This window comes from Nannobrachium achirus (assembly GCF_963921795.1).
Source record: "Nannobrachium achirus genome assembly, chromosome: 3".
NCBI lineage: Eukaryota > Metazoa > Chordata > Actinopteri > Myctophiformes > Myctophidae > Nannobrachium > Nannobrachium achirus.
In genome coordinates, this window is record NC_137812.1 from 69189208 (window position 1) to 69208765 (window position 19558).

The 19558-nt window shown below is 43.4% G+C and overlaps 1 protein-coding gene across 1 annotated transcript; it reads left to right on the forward strand.

Moving 5' to 3' along the window:
• Window positions 1-8106: 8106 nt before the first annotated feature.
• On the forward strand, window positions 8107-18403 carry LOC308282412 (kelch-like protein 24; the record flags this gene model as incomplete). Its single annotated transcript, XM_080722757.1, has 11 exons — window positions 8107-8271; window positions 8724-8858; window positions 9391-9585; window positions 9888-10028; window positions 10187-10334; window positions 14203-14349; window positions 15435-15563; window positions 15703-16029; window positions 16135-16315; window positions 16412-16538; window positions 18296-18403. The coding sequence occupies 11 exons, from the start codon at window positions 8107-8109 to the stop codon at window positions 18311-18313; spliced, it is 1713 nt and encodes a 570-aa protein (XP_080578883.1). The 3' UTR covers window positions 18314-18403.
• Between the last annotated feature and the right edge of the window lie 1155 nt (window positions 18404-19558).

Sequence of the window (19558 nt, forward strand, 5' to 3'; positions counted from 1 at the left end):
AGAACTTGCATCAAAGCCCCAATAATAATGATAATACATAATTGCTCTTCCTTGTTAGCATGGAGTCTGTTCTCTAGACTGTCTAGAGACTAGAAGCGGAGTGACAATAAGTCCTTGGAACGTGCGGGAGCACTGACCGCTCGCTCTCATATATCCCCGGTGTGTCGCATTAACGTTAACGACGAGTAGTGTGGTTTGTGATCATCGCACACAACGTGACGCTGCCATTAACAAGCGAGCTTTCGTGTCAAGCGTGCATGCAGAGGCAGGAGGTAAACAAAAGCATCCAGTCCATAGAGTTGATACAGTCAGGCAAGTCAGCGCGCACTGCTATGACGCGCACATCAGCCCGGTGCCCCGGTCCAGCAGTGTTTCTCAACCAGTAGTCCGCGGACCTGAATAACAAATTATACAAAGAGCAACCATCATTAAAACCAGTAAGGCTCCCTAATCGGGAGATAAGCGACCGTAGGTCACTTATCTCCACAAATAGGGCAAAAATGTGTTTTGCCAAAATCTTCCTGATCCATGTTGATGACATGAGTGTAGACATGCTGTGTAGTGATTTTCGTGATTTCAGGGCAAAATCTGTAGGAGCAGTGTCCAAAAATGTGTTTTTAAAAATCGGCCTGGAGGTGGCGCTATATGGGAGAGATTCATGTTGATGGGATGAGTGTAGACATACTGTGTACCGATTTGCGTGATTTTAGGGCAAAAATTGTAGGAGCAGTGTCCAAAAATGTGTTTTGCAAGAATCGGCCTCATGGTGGCGCTAGAAGAGGGCCATGTGAGAAATGAGGGGTGGGGTCTCCGCGCCGGCAAGGCGGACGAATAGGTACCGGCCCCGGCTGTCCCGGTCGCTCCTAGCCGGAGTTACGGCATTTTATGTGAGCTGCAGTGTAGGGGGTCCTCCACTGGGGGCGCCACCACTTTTGCATCCGTTCTGGAGCACCAGGAGTCGGTGGTCCCCGGGAATTCCCCGTGAGCAGCCCCGTTGGGGTGGTCATTTGGTCAGTTTAGCACATTTGGTCATTTTTTACATCTGGGGGTCCCCCAGGGACCTGGGGGTCCCTGGAGCTCCGGGGGTCCTTGGAGGTTGTAGTTTGGCAGGTAAGGAACGTGTGTGCAAAATTTGGCATGGATCGGGGCAACGGTTGCGGAGATATGAGCAGGGCAAGAGTGTGACGTGTGAGGTGTGACAGACAGACGGAGGGAGTTACTTACACTTTGTGCAGGGTTTGATAGTAATTGCGACCTACGGTCGCAATAAACACATTAGAACAGCAACAAGTTTCTGGATAGAGATTCCGCTCAGGCCGAGTGTAGCCTCTTTTTCTGCATTCATGTAGATTAGATTTTAATGCCAAAATCCAACCCCATTACAATGAATACATACTAGAGAATATAGAAAAGATTATAATGCGTCCCATTTTTAGACATCTTTAAGGAGGTAGTGTGCCATGTATTTAGTTTTTTTCCATTGTTTATGTCTCTATGGATATAATTTGCATTAGTACTGTAAATCACTTGGTGGGGTTATAGGGAGTATTTGTTTTCTTTCTGAAAGCTGAAATCCAGTTGGTCAAAAGGGCCAATGGAAAAAGACCTTGAAGTGATACTCATCAACAAACATAACACTGTGTAGATGTATTATTTCTTTATTATTATTATTACCCTTATTATTACCCTTATTGTTATTATCATTTTTTTCTTTTTTTCTTTTTTTCTTTTGTTGCAATGCTTTTGTTTTGTCTTTGCCTTGTTGGAATACCCTTACTAGTCCCCCCAGGAATCCGCGGAGAAAAATTCTTGATTCCGCGGAGAACAATCCTGATTCTGCGGAATTCTGTGGTGAACAATTCTTGATTCCGCGGACATTAATAAACAACCTAAAATGACCAGTTATCAAGCTAAACATGATATAGTTCTAATAATCAAGTAAAACCCTTCATGAAATAGCTACAATTAATTGTAATTAGTGGTTAGAATAATCAAATAATCATTTTTGAGAATAAAAATCTAATATTAAATCTATTATTTTTTTAATTGTTATTGTTTTTAATAATTACTTTCTGTTGCAAAGACTATATTGTCATGCAAATTAACCAATGCCCATAGTAACCACATTTTAGAGGATAGCCTACCTACTACCTAGTATGGGTGTAATATTTATTTATTCCCTTCTGCATTAGCATTGTTATTGCCAGGACCATTATAGAGGCAGAGAGGAACTATAGTTCAGGACACAGTTTCTGTCAGGAACGAATGTGGGACCGGACCAATACAGCGTCAGTGCAACTAGCAGGAGGGAAGCTAAGCTATTCCCCAGGATCTGTATGAGGTGGCCACTTGCCAGACCATGTACACATTGTTTTATAATAGTAGTAATGACTACTCCCGCCGCTCTGCTGCCACTCGCGACCGCTATTCCGCGGACGTCAGAAAAGTCCGCGAACGGCCGAGAAATCCACGGGTGGTCGCGAATTCCGCGAAAAATTCTGCGATCGCGGAATCGCGGATTCCTGGGGGGACTACCTTACTATCTCTAATGGAAAATGAAGGAAAAGAGGAAAAAAAGTGGGGAAGAGAAAGAAGAAAGAACGGAAATAGGAGAGAAAAAAAATCATGTAACCATAACTTAACGAATCAAGACAGAGAGGAATGTGTTTGCATGGGCGGGCAGGGATCCGGGGATAGGAAATGTCCCCACCGTATAGCTACCCACCGTACTGCATGTTGTATGTTGGAAAACCAAACAAAAAGACCATAAAAAAAAGCACACTGGAACTGTATGTTAGAATGAACGGTATTAGGATGAAAATGATGTTTTAGCTGCAAACTGGGTGCCCATAGTACGTTCCTTGGCAGTGTTCTCCCTTCTGATATTGAGGAGCAATGTGCGGTAATAAGATTCAATAGTACAAGGTTCAGTTACAAATGCAGTTTAAATTCAAACCCAGTGCTAGAGTATTTAGTTGTCACAGTAACATCAACAAACAAGCAACACACAAAAACAAACAAAACACAAGAAGCAAATATAATTATATACGAGTCACACTGTCAATCCCATCAACTCACATGACCAGCCTAGCTCCTTCTCAGGTAGGGACGCTGATGAGATGAGTAAACTCTTCTTCTTGTTTTCTGGATAATTATGACATCATTTGCAACCAAATCTTAGCTTGCAGTCTGTGTGATCACCTCTCCGTCACAGAACCCACCTCCATTTAACAGTCTGTGATGGAAGCTTTTTGGAAGTTAGGGTTAGGGTTTCTATGTCAGTGGTGCTCAAACCCCTCCATGTAAAGGACCCTCAAAATGACATTTGGCCACAGACCCCAATCCCAAAACACTTAGCTCCAGGGACCCCCCAGAAGCAAAACTGCAAATTACAAATACTCGCTTAAAAAATACATATTTTCAAAGATTTGCACATGTTTTCACAAGTGAGCTAGCGTTGGCAGGGATCGTCTGTACACTTCAGTGCTTCCTAGGGACCCAAACATGAAATCCAACAGAGCGCTGTTGTTATTCTTTTTTTTTTTTTTAAAGATTTGTTTTTGGGCTTTTTTATGCCTTTATTGATAGGACAGTAGACTGACAGGAAATGGGGAGAAAGATGGGGAATGACATGCGGCAAAGGTCGTCCGGATCGGGAATCGAACCGGCGACGCCAGCAGGCATCATAGCCTAGTATGTGGTATGCGCCTTGACCACCAGGCCAGCGGGCGCCCCTGCGCTGTTGTAATTCTTAAGTGAACTACACAGTGTTCATCTTCCATCTTCACCTAACAGGGGTGGTGGTCTGGAACCCGCTTCCTTGGAGCAGCTTTGATTATGTTGTCCACTCTGAGGATCATCTCAGTGGCTTCAGCAGCGCAGTTTGGGCTGGTTCAAAGTACTTGTCGCCGCGTCTCAACTTTCTATTTAGGCGTGGTTCCTTATAGCAAAGCACCTGACGAGCTCTCCTGGGCTTCACCCCTGGAATGGGAAGACCTCCGTAAGTGATGTTGACGTTGTACTCTCCCGGGGTGAAGGGGATGTACTCCACGCTGCAGCTGCCGTCTTTGTTGTCCTTGCAGGACATCTTGGTCTCTGACGGACCCTCGATGGCCAGGCCCAGACCACCACCTGTGCCAGCACCCCTGGTCTCCACAGTGAAGCGGTTGGGCTTGTTGACCAGGCCCTCCTCCAGGCCGGCACCGTAGGCTCGCACGTGGCTCGGGTCGCAGCCCTCCGTCACCGCCACGTGGAACGGACTGTTTGGTACCAACTGTTGGTGTTGAACACGTCATCATACAACAACTCTATCAGATGAATGCCGTCCTCGTAGGCTGTGTACTCTACTCGGTAAGTGCCGTCGCCCTTGTCGGTGATGTAGGCGTCTGTGTTGGTGCCGGAGGGGTTGACAATGCAAGCCTTGATGTGGCTACCTCTGCTCTTGGTCTGAGCCCGGGCGTCCACGGTGAAATGGGTGGTGACCTCCCACAGGGCCCCTCTGGGCTCGACTCCCGGGCCGTAGACCTTCACTCCTCTGGTGTCCACGGCGGGCTCCACCTGCACGCGGGCGGGAAACTTGGGCTCAGCGTGGCCCCCGTACTTGATGGTGATGGTGGCACTCCCGGAACAGTCCACAGCATATGGGCTACGAAAAGCTACGAAGCTCAGTCGCTATGCTGTGGACTGTTCCGGGGGAGCTGTCCATCTTCGTATGGGCTTCATAATGCTGTCCACAAAGGAAAGGGGTGGATGGCGACGTACAGCATTGGCAGATGACTGGGGCCGCTCATCCTTGCAGTGTTCTGGGTTCTCCACTGGGCAAGCAGCCATGAGGTCCTTTTGAGAGTCCACTCTCTCCTCCATCTGCTTGGCACTGAATGTATTCACAACAGTAGTTAGTGGTTCCACCTCAATCTGGCTTCTTACGAGATCGACAACGAGCAACGGTTTGAGCTACAAACGTCAAACTTCAAAAATAAAGTGATTACCCAAGTCTCAGAAATGATGCCGTTCAACCAGAATTACATGCCGCTCACGGATTGTTTAATAAGAAAGCATTTTTATCCCACAGATTTCTGCTCTCCATTGTATTTTCTGGTTTTCCCCCACGTGTTTGATAAAGATTCCACACTTTGACATCATATCTGGCATGCCTCCTGACCATATGCATTATATACATCTTGGTGTGGTTCGCCAAATGGCAAGCATGTGGCTGGACAGTGAAAACCATGAGAAGCCATATTACATTGGCAATAGAGTGAATGAACTTGATGAACAGCTTTTGCTATTTAAGCCTCCTTGCAATATAACAAGAGTGCCCCGATCTCTTCAGCAAAGGAGGTTTTGGAAGGCTAGTGAATGGCAGAACTGGTTACTGTTTTATAGTATATTTGTGCTAAAAGGAATTCTGCCCCGGGTATATTACCAGCACTGGTTAGTCCTTGTCACATTTATGTTCTTACTTTGCAAGGACATTATAACAACAGAGGATGTAAATAAATGTGAAAAACTTGTTGTAGATTTTGTCAAACAATTTGAAACACTGTATGGAAAGACCCATGTGTCATTTAATTTACATTTATGTCTTCATTTGCCAGAATCTGTCAGGAATTGGGGACCTTTGTGGGCTCATTCTGGGTATATTTTTGAATCATATAATGGTGAAATACTGAAAATGTTTCATGGCACTTAGTGTGTTCCTTTACAGATAATGAAACAGTTCACATATAGACAAGTATTGCCCCTTTTGAGGAACGATGCACTAATAAATGCTGTTCCTGAATGCATCCGGCTATTTAGTAATTTAACTGGCCGTGTAGAAAAGAGCCATACTGGACAGTCCTCCCCCTCATTGGCTTGGCTCCACCCACCCCACCTGCATCAATCCCCACACCTGAACTCATTCATTAATTAGCCACCAGGTATACAGCCTCTGCTCTGCTCTCAGTTGTCGTTTGGCAGGAGGCAGAGGTAACGGCAGAGAGCCCCGAGTCCTACAGTATGAGTTATGCATAACTGAGTAAGTTTGTACTTATTGTTTTATTGTTTATGGTTGTTCCTAGTTTGATACGCAGTGCATATCATTTGTATGTATTCTAGACTTGCCATTCTGACTTACTGAATGCTATACCTGAAATGTTGAGGAATGATATATTTTATAATGATGATGAACTATATTGTAAATGTAATTGATTGTATTTCTGTCTCATTAATTGATTGTATTTTCTGTCTTATTTATAGCAAAATAAACCATAACTTTATACATCATCTGGAATTCTGCTTTCTGATCGAAGCCCCATGGCGATTTTAACCCACCTTTAAACCAGCCCCTGAAACCTTAAACCTATTAAACAGGCCGACAAAGACTGAAGCAGTTTGAAAGAGTAGGCGATCAACTTGTTACCCTTGGTTTGCATTATTCCAGAAGACTTTCTAGTGAAGAGACACTGGTGATGAGAGAGCAACTTTCAGTGACCACGGATACAATTGTGAAAATATTCAGCCGACTCCTAGTCAACGGAGAGCTGTATTACTCACAGGAGTTCACAAGGGTAGCGAAGAGGAACAGCTTCACTGTGCTGTTGCAGAATGGACACATAATCACTGTATACTATTACATTGTAGTAGGGCAACAGAAAATGCTTTGCTTTTGGAAGAAAGTGTGACAGGTCACATAGTACGCTGATTAATGTTGAAAATGTAGTTAGTTTGAAAAGGGAATTCCGGGGCAGAAAACAGATATTTGATGTGACACAGAAAATGTATGCTAATTGATCTGCCTCAATATGCAAGCCTCTATGCATGTATACCTCCCAGATCCAGTGTGGAGGATTGAACATTTAAGAGCAAAAAACATTTCAATTGTCAAAAAAGAAACAGGTGGGGGGTAAAATGGTGAATGTGGTCTCTGCAACTGTTTAAAGGGCCTACACCATGCTTTTAAAACTATATTTTTTGTATAAATATATGCTCAAAATTGAGTCTTAGACAGGTTTTAACCCTCAACAAACACTCTGACCATTCTTTTTGTTTGTTCTAGCTCTACTATAATGAGGCTCTCCAGCTGCAATACCAAAACGGCCTCTGTTTGCTCAGGTGGGGTTTTTCCAGAAAAAAAAGAAGTTTTTTGAAAAAAAAAATTGAATTTTTTTTTTGACTTTTTTTTGACTTTTTGACCGTTTTTGAAAAAAAAAATTATTTTTGAAAAAAAAGTTTTGAAAAAAATTGTTTTTTTTTACTCTGAAAAAAAAACGGGAAACGCGTGTGACGTCACATGCGTCAACTCTCAGAACAGCACTGTTCTGAGAACCTGTGGAAAGCTTTTCATCTCTGTCTTCCCAAAACCAGAGAAAGACACAATGTACAGAAATAGGACTTTGTGAGGATAGAAGGTGCCAGTGGGACCCCAAAAAAAGGTTTTAAAATAGAAAAAGTGAAAATTCATGGTGTAGGTCCTTTAAATAAAATGTTATTTGTGCAACAGATTATGTTGTCGTCAATGTATTTTCTTTAGGCTATGTACTGCAGCTGTGTATGCATGGTCCATATATGCTATGGTTTTTTTTTTTTTAAGTAAAAAAGGTAAAAATAAATAACATTTTTTCTTATATATGATACAATATATCTATCCATATATGGTACAATATATATTCATATATTGCACAATATATATCAATACATGGCACATGCATGTATTGCAATATATTGGAACATATAAAGACAAACTTTTACATGTAAAAATATAGTGCCCTTTTAGGTCTTGATTGCAATATATTTTTTTATATGTATCAATATATATGTACATATATGGTCTATACATATATTGCAATATATTGGAAAATATAAATACTAAATCTCATATATGGGAATATATTGCCTAATATATCCCACAATATTTTCCAATATATTGCAATATATGTTTCTTTCGTAAGGGCGTACCTGGGGGAGCAGAGATAAAAACACCTAAACCAAATGACAGAGAGAGAGAGAGACACTCATACTCTCTCATGAGTAGAGAGTATGAGAATTGTGCAAACAGCCATTACTATCTGACCACGTGTTCCTTCCCTCCCTGTTGTGCATACAGGCTGGTCCAGCAAAAGGAAGATGGATAAAATAGTGTTCAGGGAGGAGACTCATTCCAACCAGCTCCTAGAGAGTCTAAACAGGCTTCGTCTCAACGCTTCATTGTGTGATGTGATGATCTGCTGTGGAGGAAAGGAGTTCCCCTGCCATCGCAATGTGCTGGCCTCCTTTAGTCCTTATTTTGAGGTAAATGTAGCCTTCTTTAGTCCTTATTTTGAGGTAAATGTAGCCTCCTTTAGTCCTTATTTTGAGGTAAATGTAGCCTCCTTTAGTCCTTATTTTGAGGTAAATGTGCTGGCCTCCTTTAGTCCTTATTTTGAGGTGAATCCCATTTGAACAGTTATTGACAATGCCCTATTTCAAATGAGGAAGACAAAAGAAAAGAAATAGCTGATCCACAAGCTCAGGACAGGATGTGTTGTGAGCATGTAGATCTGCTACTTTTATTCAATTCTGCCTTGGCTTTCATGTGAACTGAATATCATGCTATATCCAGTAAATTAATTGTTGCTGCACTATCTCAACAAAACAGAGAGGGCGCTGTTTGTCCCTTTTATTTGATGGTGGTTAGCCAGATTGCTATGTAAATAATAAAGGCCTAAACAGTGAACAACCATTGACCTTTTCAACCTGCACAGGCCATGTTCACAGGCAATATGATGGAGTCCAGAGAGTACAGGGTTAACATCAACGATGTGGAGCCTGAAGAGTTTGGCTTTCTGGTTGACTTTGCCTACACTTCCACAGTGGAGATCTCCACAGCAAACGTGCAGGTATTTATCCTCAAACATTTTAGAAACCATTCAGGGGTCATCAATATGTTGTCCGTACACAGACTTTACACACCATTATAATAACCCTAACCCTTATTTTGATATTAAGACCCAATTACTGAATGTCAAGTCTTCAGGTTTTATTCAGAATATGCACGGCACTGATTTACTAGAACACTATTATGGCACATTAGGAGTTCAACTAGTACTAGTGGTTCTAAAAGGCTTTTTTCTTTTTCTTGCAATGCCAAGGACCCCCATAATGCTGAGAGTGTACAAATGGAACCAAATGAACCCTACAGGTCCGTTTGGTTCCATTTGAACACTTACAGACCTGTTATGGTCATTCAGGGCTAGCTCTTTATGTGTTTCTAGTAAGATTATCGTCAGCTCATATTGTATGTGGCAAGAAATGGATTTTCTTTTACAAAAATGTCCACCTCAAGCATGGCGATGACCCTTGAAACCATGGTCTTCATGTTGACCTGCCTCTCTGTGCTTAAAATAACTTTACATTGTTTATTTGGCCTAGGCCCTGCTAGCAGCAGCAAACCTGTTAAATGTTACCGCTGTAAAAGAGGCCTGCTGCCGTTTCATGGAGCATTACACCATGGATGAACAGAACTGTGTTGGCATTCACCTGTTTGCCGAGACCCACTCCTGTAAGACACTGGAGCAACGCAGCATGGATTACATCCTTGATCACTTCAGTGATGTCTATCAGCAGGTAAGTGATTGAGAGATCTGTACATTTACAAAGTTGTTTGTTTGTCTGTGGTAGGAGTGTAACATGTAATTGAACTAATGTTTTTAATCCATTATATCCATTATAAAGCTGAATCGATTTGAATGAAATGATCTATTTGCTAAAATAGCAGGCATGCCGTTATTGTAAAAAAGAAATGCAAATGGCTGATCTACAAGCTCAAAACGCAACCAATATGAGCTTGGATGTCCTTTGGGGGGCATGGAAATGTTTTGGAACCCCAGAGCGAATCTACCGTCTAATTACATTTTTTCTGCCACTAGGAAGAGTTCCTGTCAGTCTCTGTGGATAAACTGACACAGATTCTGTCCAGTGACGATCTCAATGCCAAGGAGGAGATGGTGTTTGAGGCGGCCATGCTGTGGTTAAACAAGTGTTCAACCCGTAGGCAGAGCTTGGAAAAGGTCAGTTCCTTCCGTGTTTCACCTGAAGTTAAAGAATCAAAGCAATGTCTTGTCTTGCCGCGCAGCTGCATACATTTGAAGGCAATGGTTAGTGTTGTTCACTTCACGCAGCATCCAGTTAAACTGGTAAATAATCAGTGTTCTGTTTGTCCTTTCAGGTGTTCCAGCTTATCCGTCTGCCTCTCCTCAGTCCCTCCTACCTCCATGATGTGATAGAGTGTGTGGATGTGGTGAAGGAATCCCAGGGATGTCAGAGGATCATCTCTGAGGCCTCCTGCCACACAGCTCAGCTACGTTCATCCACTGGTACCCTGTCTGCACATCGGCAATCGGCAATGGATCGTATCGGCTCGATATGGGGGTGATTTATGATATCGTGTTTCCGATCAAGAGAATCACCGATCCGTTCAATGCATGCGCTAGTCAAGGGTTTGTTATGGTCGCGCTGGTCCTCCTCGCTCCACTTCTCTCTCTCTCTCTCTCTCTCTCTCTCTCTCTCTCTCTCTCTCTCTCTCTCTCTCTCTATCGCTGTCTGTGCGCGCGGTGTGTGTGTGTGTCGCGCTCCTCCGTGTGTGAGAGAGAACTCACGACAGTCACGTTGTTGTTAAACCTCATTCCAAACACCATAATTCAAAATAAAGTCTATTTGAGTAGTCTATGGGAGTAGTTGTGGACAACACTTGTTGTCGATCTAATTATATCATTTTTAGTTCCCTGTATAGAGTTTAAGACGATCAATTCCACCCGACTAGCATTAGCCACACATGAGCTAATGGGTTGCCAGATTGGCCTGAAACAAGCCAACAGGTCTATAAAAACGTGAGTCAAACGTTGTTGTCTATAATATTGTTTAAGAACTGTGGTTCTCAAACATTTTCATGCCAAGAGCAAGGACCCCAAATGTGTACAATATACTGTACAGGAAAACAATCTTAAGGACCTATATTAGGCCTATTATTGATTCTGCTTTTAAATAAATGCTATTAACCAAGTAAGCTGAAATGTTATTGAATATAATTGAAAGAGAGTGACATGTTTTTTTGTTTTTGTTTTTGCCTTTATGATTATTATGAAGGGCAGACAATATTGCCACTGTCTGTACACTGTCTGGTTTTTTTTTCCTCTTTCTCTCTCTTTTTAAAATAAATTATAATAAAATAGGGGTGTACCGAAAGGAAAATTCTTGGCCGAAACCGAATACCGAATAATGGAAACACTTGGCCGAAAACCGAATACAGAATATTATTAATATATATTATGCGCATAATGTATTTTTATTACAATTTTTGTACCATTGCTGTCATTGATTGCAGTACATTTGTTGTAAAGCTACCTTATTATGGCAAACGTGATTATGTCAAAACCATACAAAACTAATAATAATAATCACCATTATCGGGGCTCAAAATTAACTTTTTGATTACATGATTTGAACATGATTTGAACATGCCATATCATGTATGTCATTATCAGCCCTACATTTATCATTGAACTTATTCTTTATGCCCAAATGATTGTATATTGTTTTTTTTAGCAGATATTAGAACTTGATTTTTTACATTTTGGAAAAAATAACCAGTTTTATATCAAGGTGCCCACTCCTCCTTAGTGCCCACTCTTCCTACCGTCTGTCCCTCATCTATCCATCTAACTCCAGAGTCAAGACAGGACCCTACATCTCACACAGGGGTTGACACTAAGGTCTCAGAGGCACCCCCTTGCCAAAAAAAGAAAAAGAAAGGGTTTTATTTCCATAGACCTGATTGCTTGTTTCTCTCTCATAAACAAAACATGGCAACGGTGGGCAAAGTTAGACGGTTGTAGTCGGAGATGCGATTCTCTTAGCACACAAACGCTTGCAAGCTGGCTGCACACACATGTGGATATGTGTCCCTGCAACGCGTCGAGTCGCTGCAGGGAGGAAACTTCGGAAAAGCAGTGTTATTGACCAGGACGCTGAGGACGTTTGTTCTGACTCTTTGAAAACAAAGACACACGCGCTACTTTACCTAGCGCTACTCCTGCGCCTGTTTTGGGGATTGAGAGAACTCATAGCTAAAACTAGTTTCTCCATAGCAGTCACTTAGTGTTCACACAATGAGGCTGTCGCTTTACGGGTTGCATCGCGCGATTTCTAATTAGTTGCAGCCGAGCGCTCATCTTGTCCGATGCACATCTTTTTTAGCATAATGTGAGCTTGTAGAATAGCGGTTTTCAAGGGAGCTCATATCGCTGCAAACTATCCCACTGCACAACGTTCGTTCAGTGCGTGTGGGGAGGGAGGGACTCGGAGAGAGAGAGAGAGCGAGAGAGAGAGGCGGAACACTTGTCTATAGCCCCGTTCAGCGTTCAAGTAGGCTAACGAAACATATCTTATATTATGTTACTCAAAATGGGCACCTGCCCGGTCGGGCAACCTGGTAGCAAACTTCACCTGCCCGACCATATTATTTACCTGCCCCGGGCAGTCGGGCAGGCGTTAGTGTCAACCCCTGTCACATCTTTTATACTAGCCATGTTCTTCACACTATTCGGTGCTATACTATTCGGTTTTAAAAACTATACGGCCGAAAAACCGAAAATGCATTTTTAGGTGCCGAAAATTCGGTCACATCTCTAATAATAATATTGCCCCACTTGATCGGATCGGTGATTGATCGGTAACGGGTGATCAAACTTAGGTGATCGGTGATCGGTTCCTAAAAACCTGATCGGACCATCTCTAATTAGAATATACGTGTATTGAGCATGATATATAAAGCATAGTTTGGCGTCAGGACTCTGTCTCTATCCATTCCCGGTGAGCATAAACATTTTAGATAAGTTATATACCAAATAGAATTACAGGGAATTAATTAAGACCACATGAACAACTGTGGAGGGCCGGGCCAAAAGGCAGTTCTCCACATGGCTTTACCTCCGACTTCAGTAAATAAACACTTAGCAGTCAAATATTTGTTGAAAACCCGGGCATTCGGCATCAACTTTTTTATTTTTTGCCACTTTAGCCATGGGTAAGGTTGTCTTGACTTGTGACCAGTCTGACCAACTGCTTGTTATTGAGACAACATCTAATGATCACGCACACGTGCTGATGTACGCATTGTGTCCATATGTACATGACCAAAATCAAATAAATGCAGCTTTAGTCCATGCATGAGGTGAAATTTGAAAATTTGTTTATTTTGTAATTTGCCATGAACCCTATAAGGGCCGGTCAGAGTGATCCAAAGGGCCGTATACGGCCCCCGGGCCACACAATGCCCAGGTCTGCTCTAGGGGCTGCATACATATTACTACTTCAGTGTAGGGTTGCAATGCTACTCGGTGTTACCAGTGTTACCGGTGGGCGAGCACAACACCGAGTACTTTACCTGCACACCGATAACACCGTTAAATAAAAAGAAACGCATCCGCTGCTCTGCTCTGCCCCGAGGCAGGCTGCAGACAGCGCAGTAGAGATGTGACGTTCGCCAATGATTCTGCTCTTTTGAACGGCTCTTTTAAATGAACGATGGGATTCGGTTCTCAATTGCGGGAGCTGTTCCTTGTGTGAGAGTGTCGATAACGGATTCAGAATAAACGGATCATCCACGGGGCGAGGCACAGCCCATCAGACTGACGCCTTGTCCCCACTAGCAGGGCACGTTCCAGGCGGCTAGTTGTGGCTTTATAATGTCACAGCGCGCAGTAGGCGGAAAAACAACGATGAGCCAAACAAGAAAACGCAGGGCCGTTGTAACACTGGAAAAAACTGAATATGGTCGGATGGATGTTGTTGTTGTTGTAGCTTGAGGTAGCATTGGCTGCTACTGAGTGCTCACAAGACGACAAGACACTCAGTGGTGGTTGAAACGGTGTTACCGATAATACCGTTGCAACCCTACTTCAGTGTTTCATTACTGCATCATTGTGTCAGTATTTCACTTTACAATTCAAGCTTTGATTTAGATATTTGTATTATATTCTTGTATTTTAGTTGACTGTAACTTTCAAATGTATACCAATTGTTATCCTTGATTCATTCAGTTTACTGCTAATTCTTGCTATCATATCATTCCACGTGACCACATCACACAGCTCTTACTACCTGTCCTTGTGCACATACTGTACTGCACTGTACCTGGTGATGTCAATACAAACAAATAAAAATGTGTTCTCTCTGCATGTGAAGTGATACTGCTGGTGGGCGGACAAGTGGCCGGACTGTGGAACCAAGAGGCAATTGACATTGTTGAAAGCTTTGATCCCCTGACCAATCAAAGGAAGATCCTGGCACCTCTGCCCACACCTCTATACTCTCATGGTCTGGTTGTGTTTGGTAAGGAATACCATGTTAATCTGTGTAGCCAGGTGATCAGAGATCTCCACCTGGAGATCTGGTGACCTCTAAATCCAATGTGTTGTCATATTGGGACTGTTATCTGGATTAGATATAGCCCATTTTGCAGTAGAGCTGCCAAAGAATATTCCTTATTCGAGTATTCCTTCAAATATTAAAAATAAAAGAACATTCAACTATAAAAAAATAAGCTTTATTAAAATTAGGCTATAGAATAAAATAAGTGAGTCATTTGTTTGATCTCGCAAGAGAGTGCATTTCTCAGCACCCGCGGTCGGTGAATAGGAAAGAAATAGAAATACAATTTACTATTTAGGCATTTAGCAGACACTCTTAATCCAGAGTGATTTACAATAATCAAGGTAATACACCAGCAAGACTCCCTAATCGGGGTCGCATACACAAACTGTAGAAGGCAATGGTAGCCAATCAGGAGGGAATATGGGAAATGGGACTGATCCATGTTGATGACATGACTTTAGAGATACTTTGTACCGCTTTGCGTGATTTTAGGGCAAAATCTGTCGGAGCAGTGTCCAAAAATCGGTCCAAGAATTGGTCTCATGGTGGAGCTAGAAGAGGGCCATGTGAGAAATGGGTTGAGGTTGTGGTTTGGCAGCCAAGGAGTGTGTGCGCAAAGTTTGGCATGGATAGGGGAAACGGTGGCAGAGATATGAGTAGGGCAAAAGTGTGACGTGACGTGTGACGGACAGACTGTCTGAATGACTGACGACCAGTGGAGGTTTTGATAGTAACTGCGACCTGAGCTTATAAATCCTTACCTAAACCCCGTCTGTTCTCTATTGCTTTCAATTTTAACAGCTAGTTTTATAGCTCAGCGGCCTTGTGGTTAGAGTGTCTGGGACTGGGAAGTCGGGGTTCGATCCCCGGTCGGTTCATAACAACAAAGACTGTAAAAATGGGACCCAATGCCTCCCTGCTTGGCACTTAGCATCAAGGGTTGGATTGGGGTTAGATCACCACTACTGATTTCCCGAGCTGTGAAAATCTTAATTTCTTTAAAAAAGGATTTTAATGTGAATCTGTCTCTTCTCCTACCACAGGCACTAAGGTGTATTTGGCTGGGGGAGCATTCAGTGATGGTTCAGCCAGTAGGGAGATGTGGTGTTATGACCCTTCCCAAGACTCATGGTTGCAGATGGCGTCCATGAATGAGGAACGCATGGACTTTGGTAATATTATTGTCAAATTTGGATTTTCAATTTTCGTTTTGGAGTAAGAGATATGGGTTGATGCCTTGGTTACCCAAGGAGAGGCTACAGGTCATCATATCAGGTCTGTTTTGTTTCTTTTCTCTCGTTCAACCCTTAGGCTTGGTGGCGATGGGTGGATATGTGTTTGCACTGGGTGGCTTTAATGACGGCGCTAGTGTTGTGAACTCAGTGGAGCGCTACGACCCCAACACCAACACCTGGCAGATTGTGGAGACAGTCGGCACGTCAGAACATCCCAACAGCTCTTCTGTTGTCACAATAGATGGACTGATCTACGTTATTGGTTGGGAAAAAGGATTATCCACAAGCAAGGCGGTGTACAAGTACAACCCTGAAACATCTGTATGGACAGAAGTTGCTGCTACGCTGGGTTCTTGTATTGATGCAACTGCCTGCACACTCAAAGGAAAGATCTACCTTATAGGTATCTCTCAGTTTCATAAAAAAAAACTATCTGGCTTCAATCAGAATCGTTTATAATAAAATTCTTACATGCCTAATATCAATAATTCCTGTTCCTTATCTATAGGTGGTAAGTCTGAGAGGATAAATCAGTTTTCCCTGGACAAGGTGGAGTGTTACAACCCCAAAACAAACCAGTGGACCATGTGTGCCCCCATGAGAACGCGACGCTCGAAGCCTGGCGTGGCTGTGGTTGGTGGGATGATCTACGTAATAGGAGCGATGGTGACGACGGTAGACCCTACGAGGTACGAGGATGTTTCTACATGACAGCCTGGAAAAAGGCGTCTGCTTTTCCTACCCGACATTTCTCTCATGGCTGTTTGTCTCTCTTGTCTTCATAGGTATCAAAGTACAATCGAGCGCTATTGTGAGCAGACGGACACGTGGGAAATTGTGGAGAATATGGGCACTGGTCGCAGCCTTTTCGGATGTGTGGCTCTCAGGATGCAGAAAGATGTACACGCACAGGTACAGTAGTGTACAGTAGTTGTATATCGAGGGCTTGGAGCGCAAAGGGCCCAAGTGACATTTTTGGCGAAAATGACCTTTTTACATAATTTTAAAGGTCTCTGCGAACTCTATCAGATGGTGAAAATGTTATGTAATAATAATTTTTACTTTTTGAAATAAAGCCTAAAAACCAAAAAGGCTCATGTGAAAACCTTCAGTTGAACTTGGAGCGCAAAAGGCCTAAGTGTACGTGTAGTATACCTAACCAGAGACACCGTGGCCCTAATAGGCACCACATTTGGCACAAACACTGTTCAGGAGCCTGCCATGACAATAGTCACACCAGGGGCCTTGTGTGGCCCCTAGGGACCACATTAGGGCCCCTGGTGGGCCCTGGGTGCCACAGGGGAACAGAGATAGTAACTTGCCAGAAACTGCTCTGATCCGCACCAAACAAGGATTAATCAGGGGTCTGCATTCAGAGTGGCCACACCAGAGGCCATGTGTATCCCCCAGGTGCAAAATCAAGGCCCCCAGGGGCCCCTGGATGCCACAGTTGCACCGTTGGTCCACTCTGCACCAAACGTGGCATAAACACTGCTCAGGGGTTTGCCACGACAAAAGTCACACGAGGGGCCATGTGTGGCCCCCAGGGGCCATGTTAGGGGCCCCCAGGGGCCTTTGGGTGCCACAGGCGCACTGTTGCCCCATTACGCACCAAACTTGTCACAAACACTGTCCAGGGGTCTGCCCTGAGAATAGTCACACCAGGGGCCACATTAAGGGCCCCCAGGGGCCTCTGGATACCACAGATAAACTGATGTCCCATTACGCACCAAACATGTCACAAACACTGTTCAACGCCATATTCGGTGCAGATCAGAGCAGCAGTGCCACATTGGAGCCCCGATGTGGCACATGGGGCCCGTGATGTGGCCCCTGGTGTGACTAGTGTTATAGCAGACCCCTGAACAGTGTTCATGCCAAGTTTGGTGCAGATTGTAGCAATGGTGCACCTTTGGCACCCTGGGGCCCCTGATATGGCACACTGGGGCCCCTGATGTAGCCCTTAGTGTAACAGTGTTTATGCCAAGTTTGGCACAGATTGGATGAACGGTGCACTTGTTGCATCCAAGGGCCCCCTGGGGCCTCTGATTTTCCCCTGGGGGCCAAATGTGGCCCCTGGTGTGGCTACTCTGATCGCAGACCCCTGATTAGTGTTTGTGCCAAGTTTGGTGCAGATCGAAAGAGTTACTGTCTCTGGTCCAGTATTACTTAAACTTAAGCAAAAAGCTATATAATGTTGGAGCGCAAAGGGCCTAAGTGACGTTTTTGCTTAAACTTATTAGTTTTGTATTTTTTTTAAATAGTTTTGCACTTTTTTATGTACATACCTATTCAAATATCAATTCCTTTTAGCTTAATCTGTATAAAAGTACAGACTGTTTACATATGTTGTTTTTAATAAAATAGTTATAGTCAATCAAAACTTTGTTTTTGCTCTCCTGTAAAATTCTGAAAATGTCACTTGGGCCCATTGCGCTCCAAGCCCTCGATATGTAGTGAAGCGCGGAAACGGGGATTGAACCCGGGGCTACCAATCGCCAGACCAGACCAGCGACGGTTTGTGTGTTTTGAGCCCTATTGGCACAACGGTTTGTGCGTTGGTCTGGCGAGTGGGAGCCCCGGGTTCAATCCCCATTTACGCACATCACAGATCACGTGATGGACTGTAGTTAATGTAGTTTCATGTACGTGTCCTTGTCCCCCTAAAGGCTGCAGATGACAGATGAACACTCCAGCAGAGCAGACGGGCACTGCTGAATAAGCCCCTCCTACCTCAGTGATGGCCGTCCTCATGCCACGCCCCTTATACTCACACAGCCTTGCTGTTGTTTTTTGTTTATATAGTCCTATGTATGTCTGATGATGGACCATCCAAAATAAATACCGGCTTGTATTTATTTATTGTTAAATGTGTATTATACTGAGGGTATGTTCCTGAAAAATGTTACAGTCTACTGTATGTATGACATTCTGTGTTGCTCTATGAAGCCCAGGTCTTTTGCTTTACACCAGGGCTTCTTAAAGAGGTGGTGCCATAGTTTTGTACTTTTTCTGTTTTTCATGTGTCTAGGAGGTTGAAAGTACTTCATTAGACCCCCTGGTGTGGTTTTTATGAGCAATTATGTATTCTCTTGGTATTTGTTTGTTTTCTCTTGGAGGCTGCCACCTTGTGGTCAAAAGTGTCAGTTAAAAAACACACACATACTTATTACATAACAGAATCAACTCCTCCCCTAATTACCATTCACCCAACACTGTGGGGTGTGGCTAACTTCAGCTGGGTCACCACCCACCATGACATCCATGCATACTTAATGAACTGGGGGTGTGGCCACATAAAAACCCAATTTTAACTCTTTCTGTATACTTTTTTGGAAAAAATCTTCCTCCTAGTATAATCATAATACCTGATAATCATGTTTTAGAGGGGGGGGGGAAATCATGGCACCACCTCTTTAAAGTGGGTGCCTTGACGCCAGTCCAGGAGTGCCTCAGATACTTTGATAATGTTTGGAATTAATCAATATCACTTCAGTTTAACCACTTAGATACCCTCTCTACCTAGTAAGACGGACCACCAAACCTCCTCGCCAAAAATAGCCGATCTACAAGCTCACATTGTTCCTTTGAGTGTACATGCAGTTGAATTACAACAAGGACCCTGCAGCGTAGGAGCAATGTGCTTGAGCTTCTTGATCTGCTATTTGTGGTGACTGTTTCCCCCAGAATAGAGATGCTGGGGTTCAAGACAAGTGGTTAAAAGTCAAGTATAAAGCCACCCCAAAATGTTTTTTTTTTCTTTTTTTTTTCCTATTGATTACTCGCCCCATGGAAACTTGAGTTAAATAATATTGTTTTGTACGTGTTGCATGTACCCCCATTGATTCCGGATGGAGACACAAAGGCATTTGGGTCTCCATCCGGAATCAATGGGCCTACAAAGAGTCTCCTCAAATTATTGGCTTATGAAT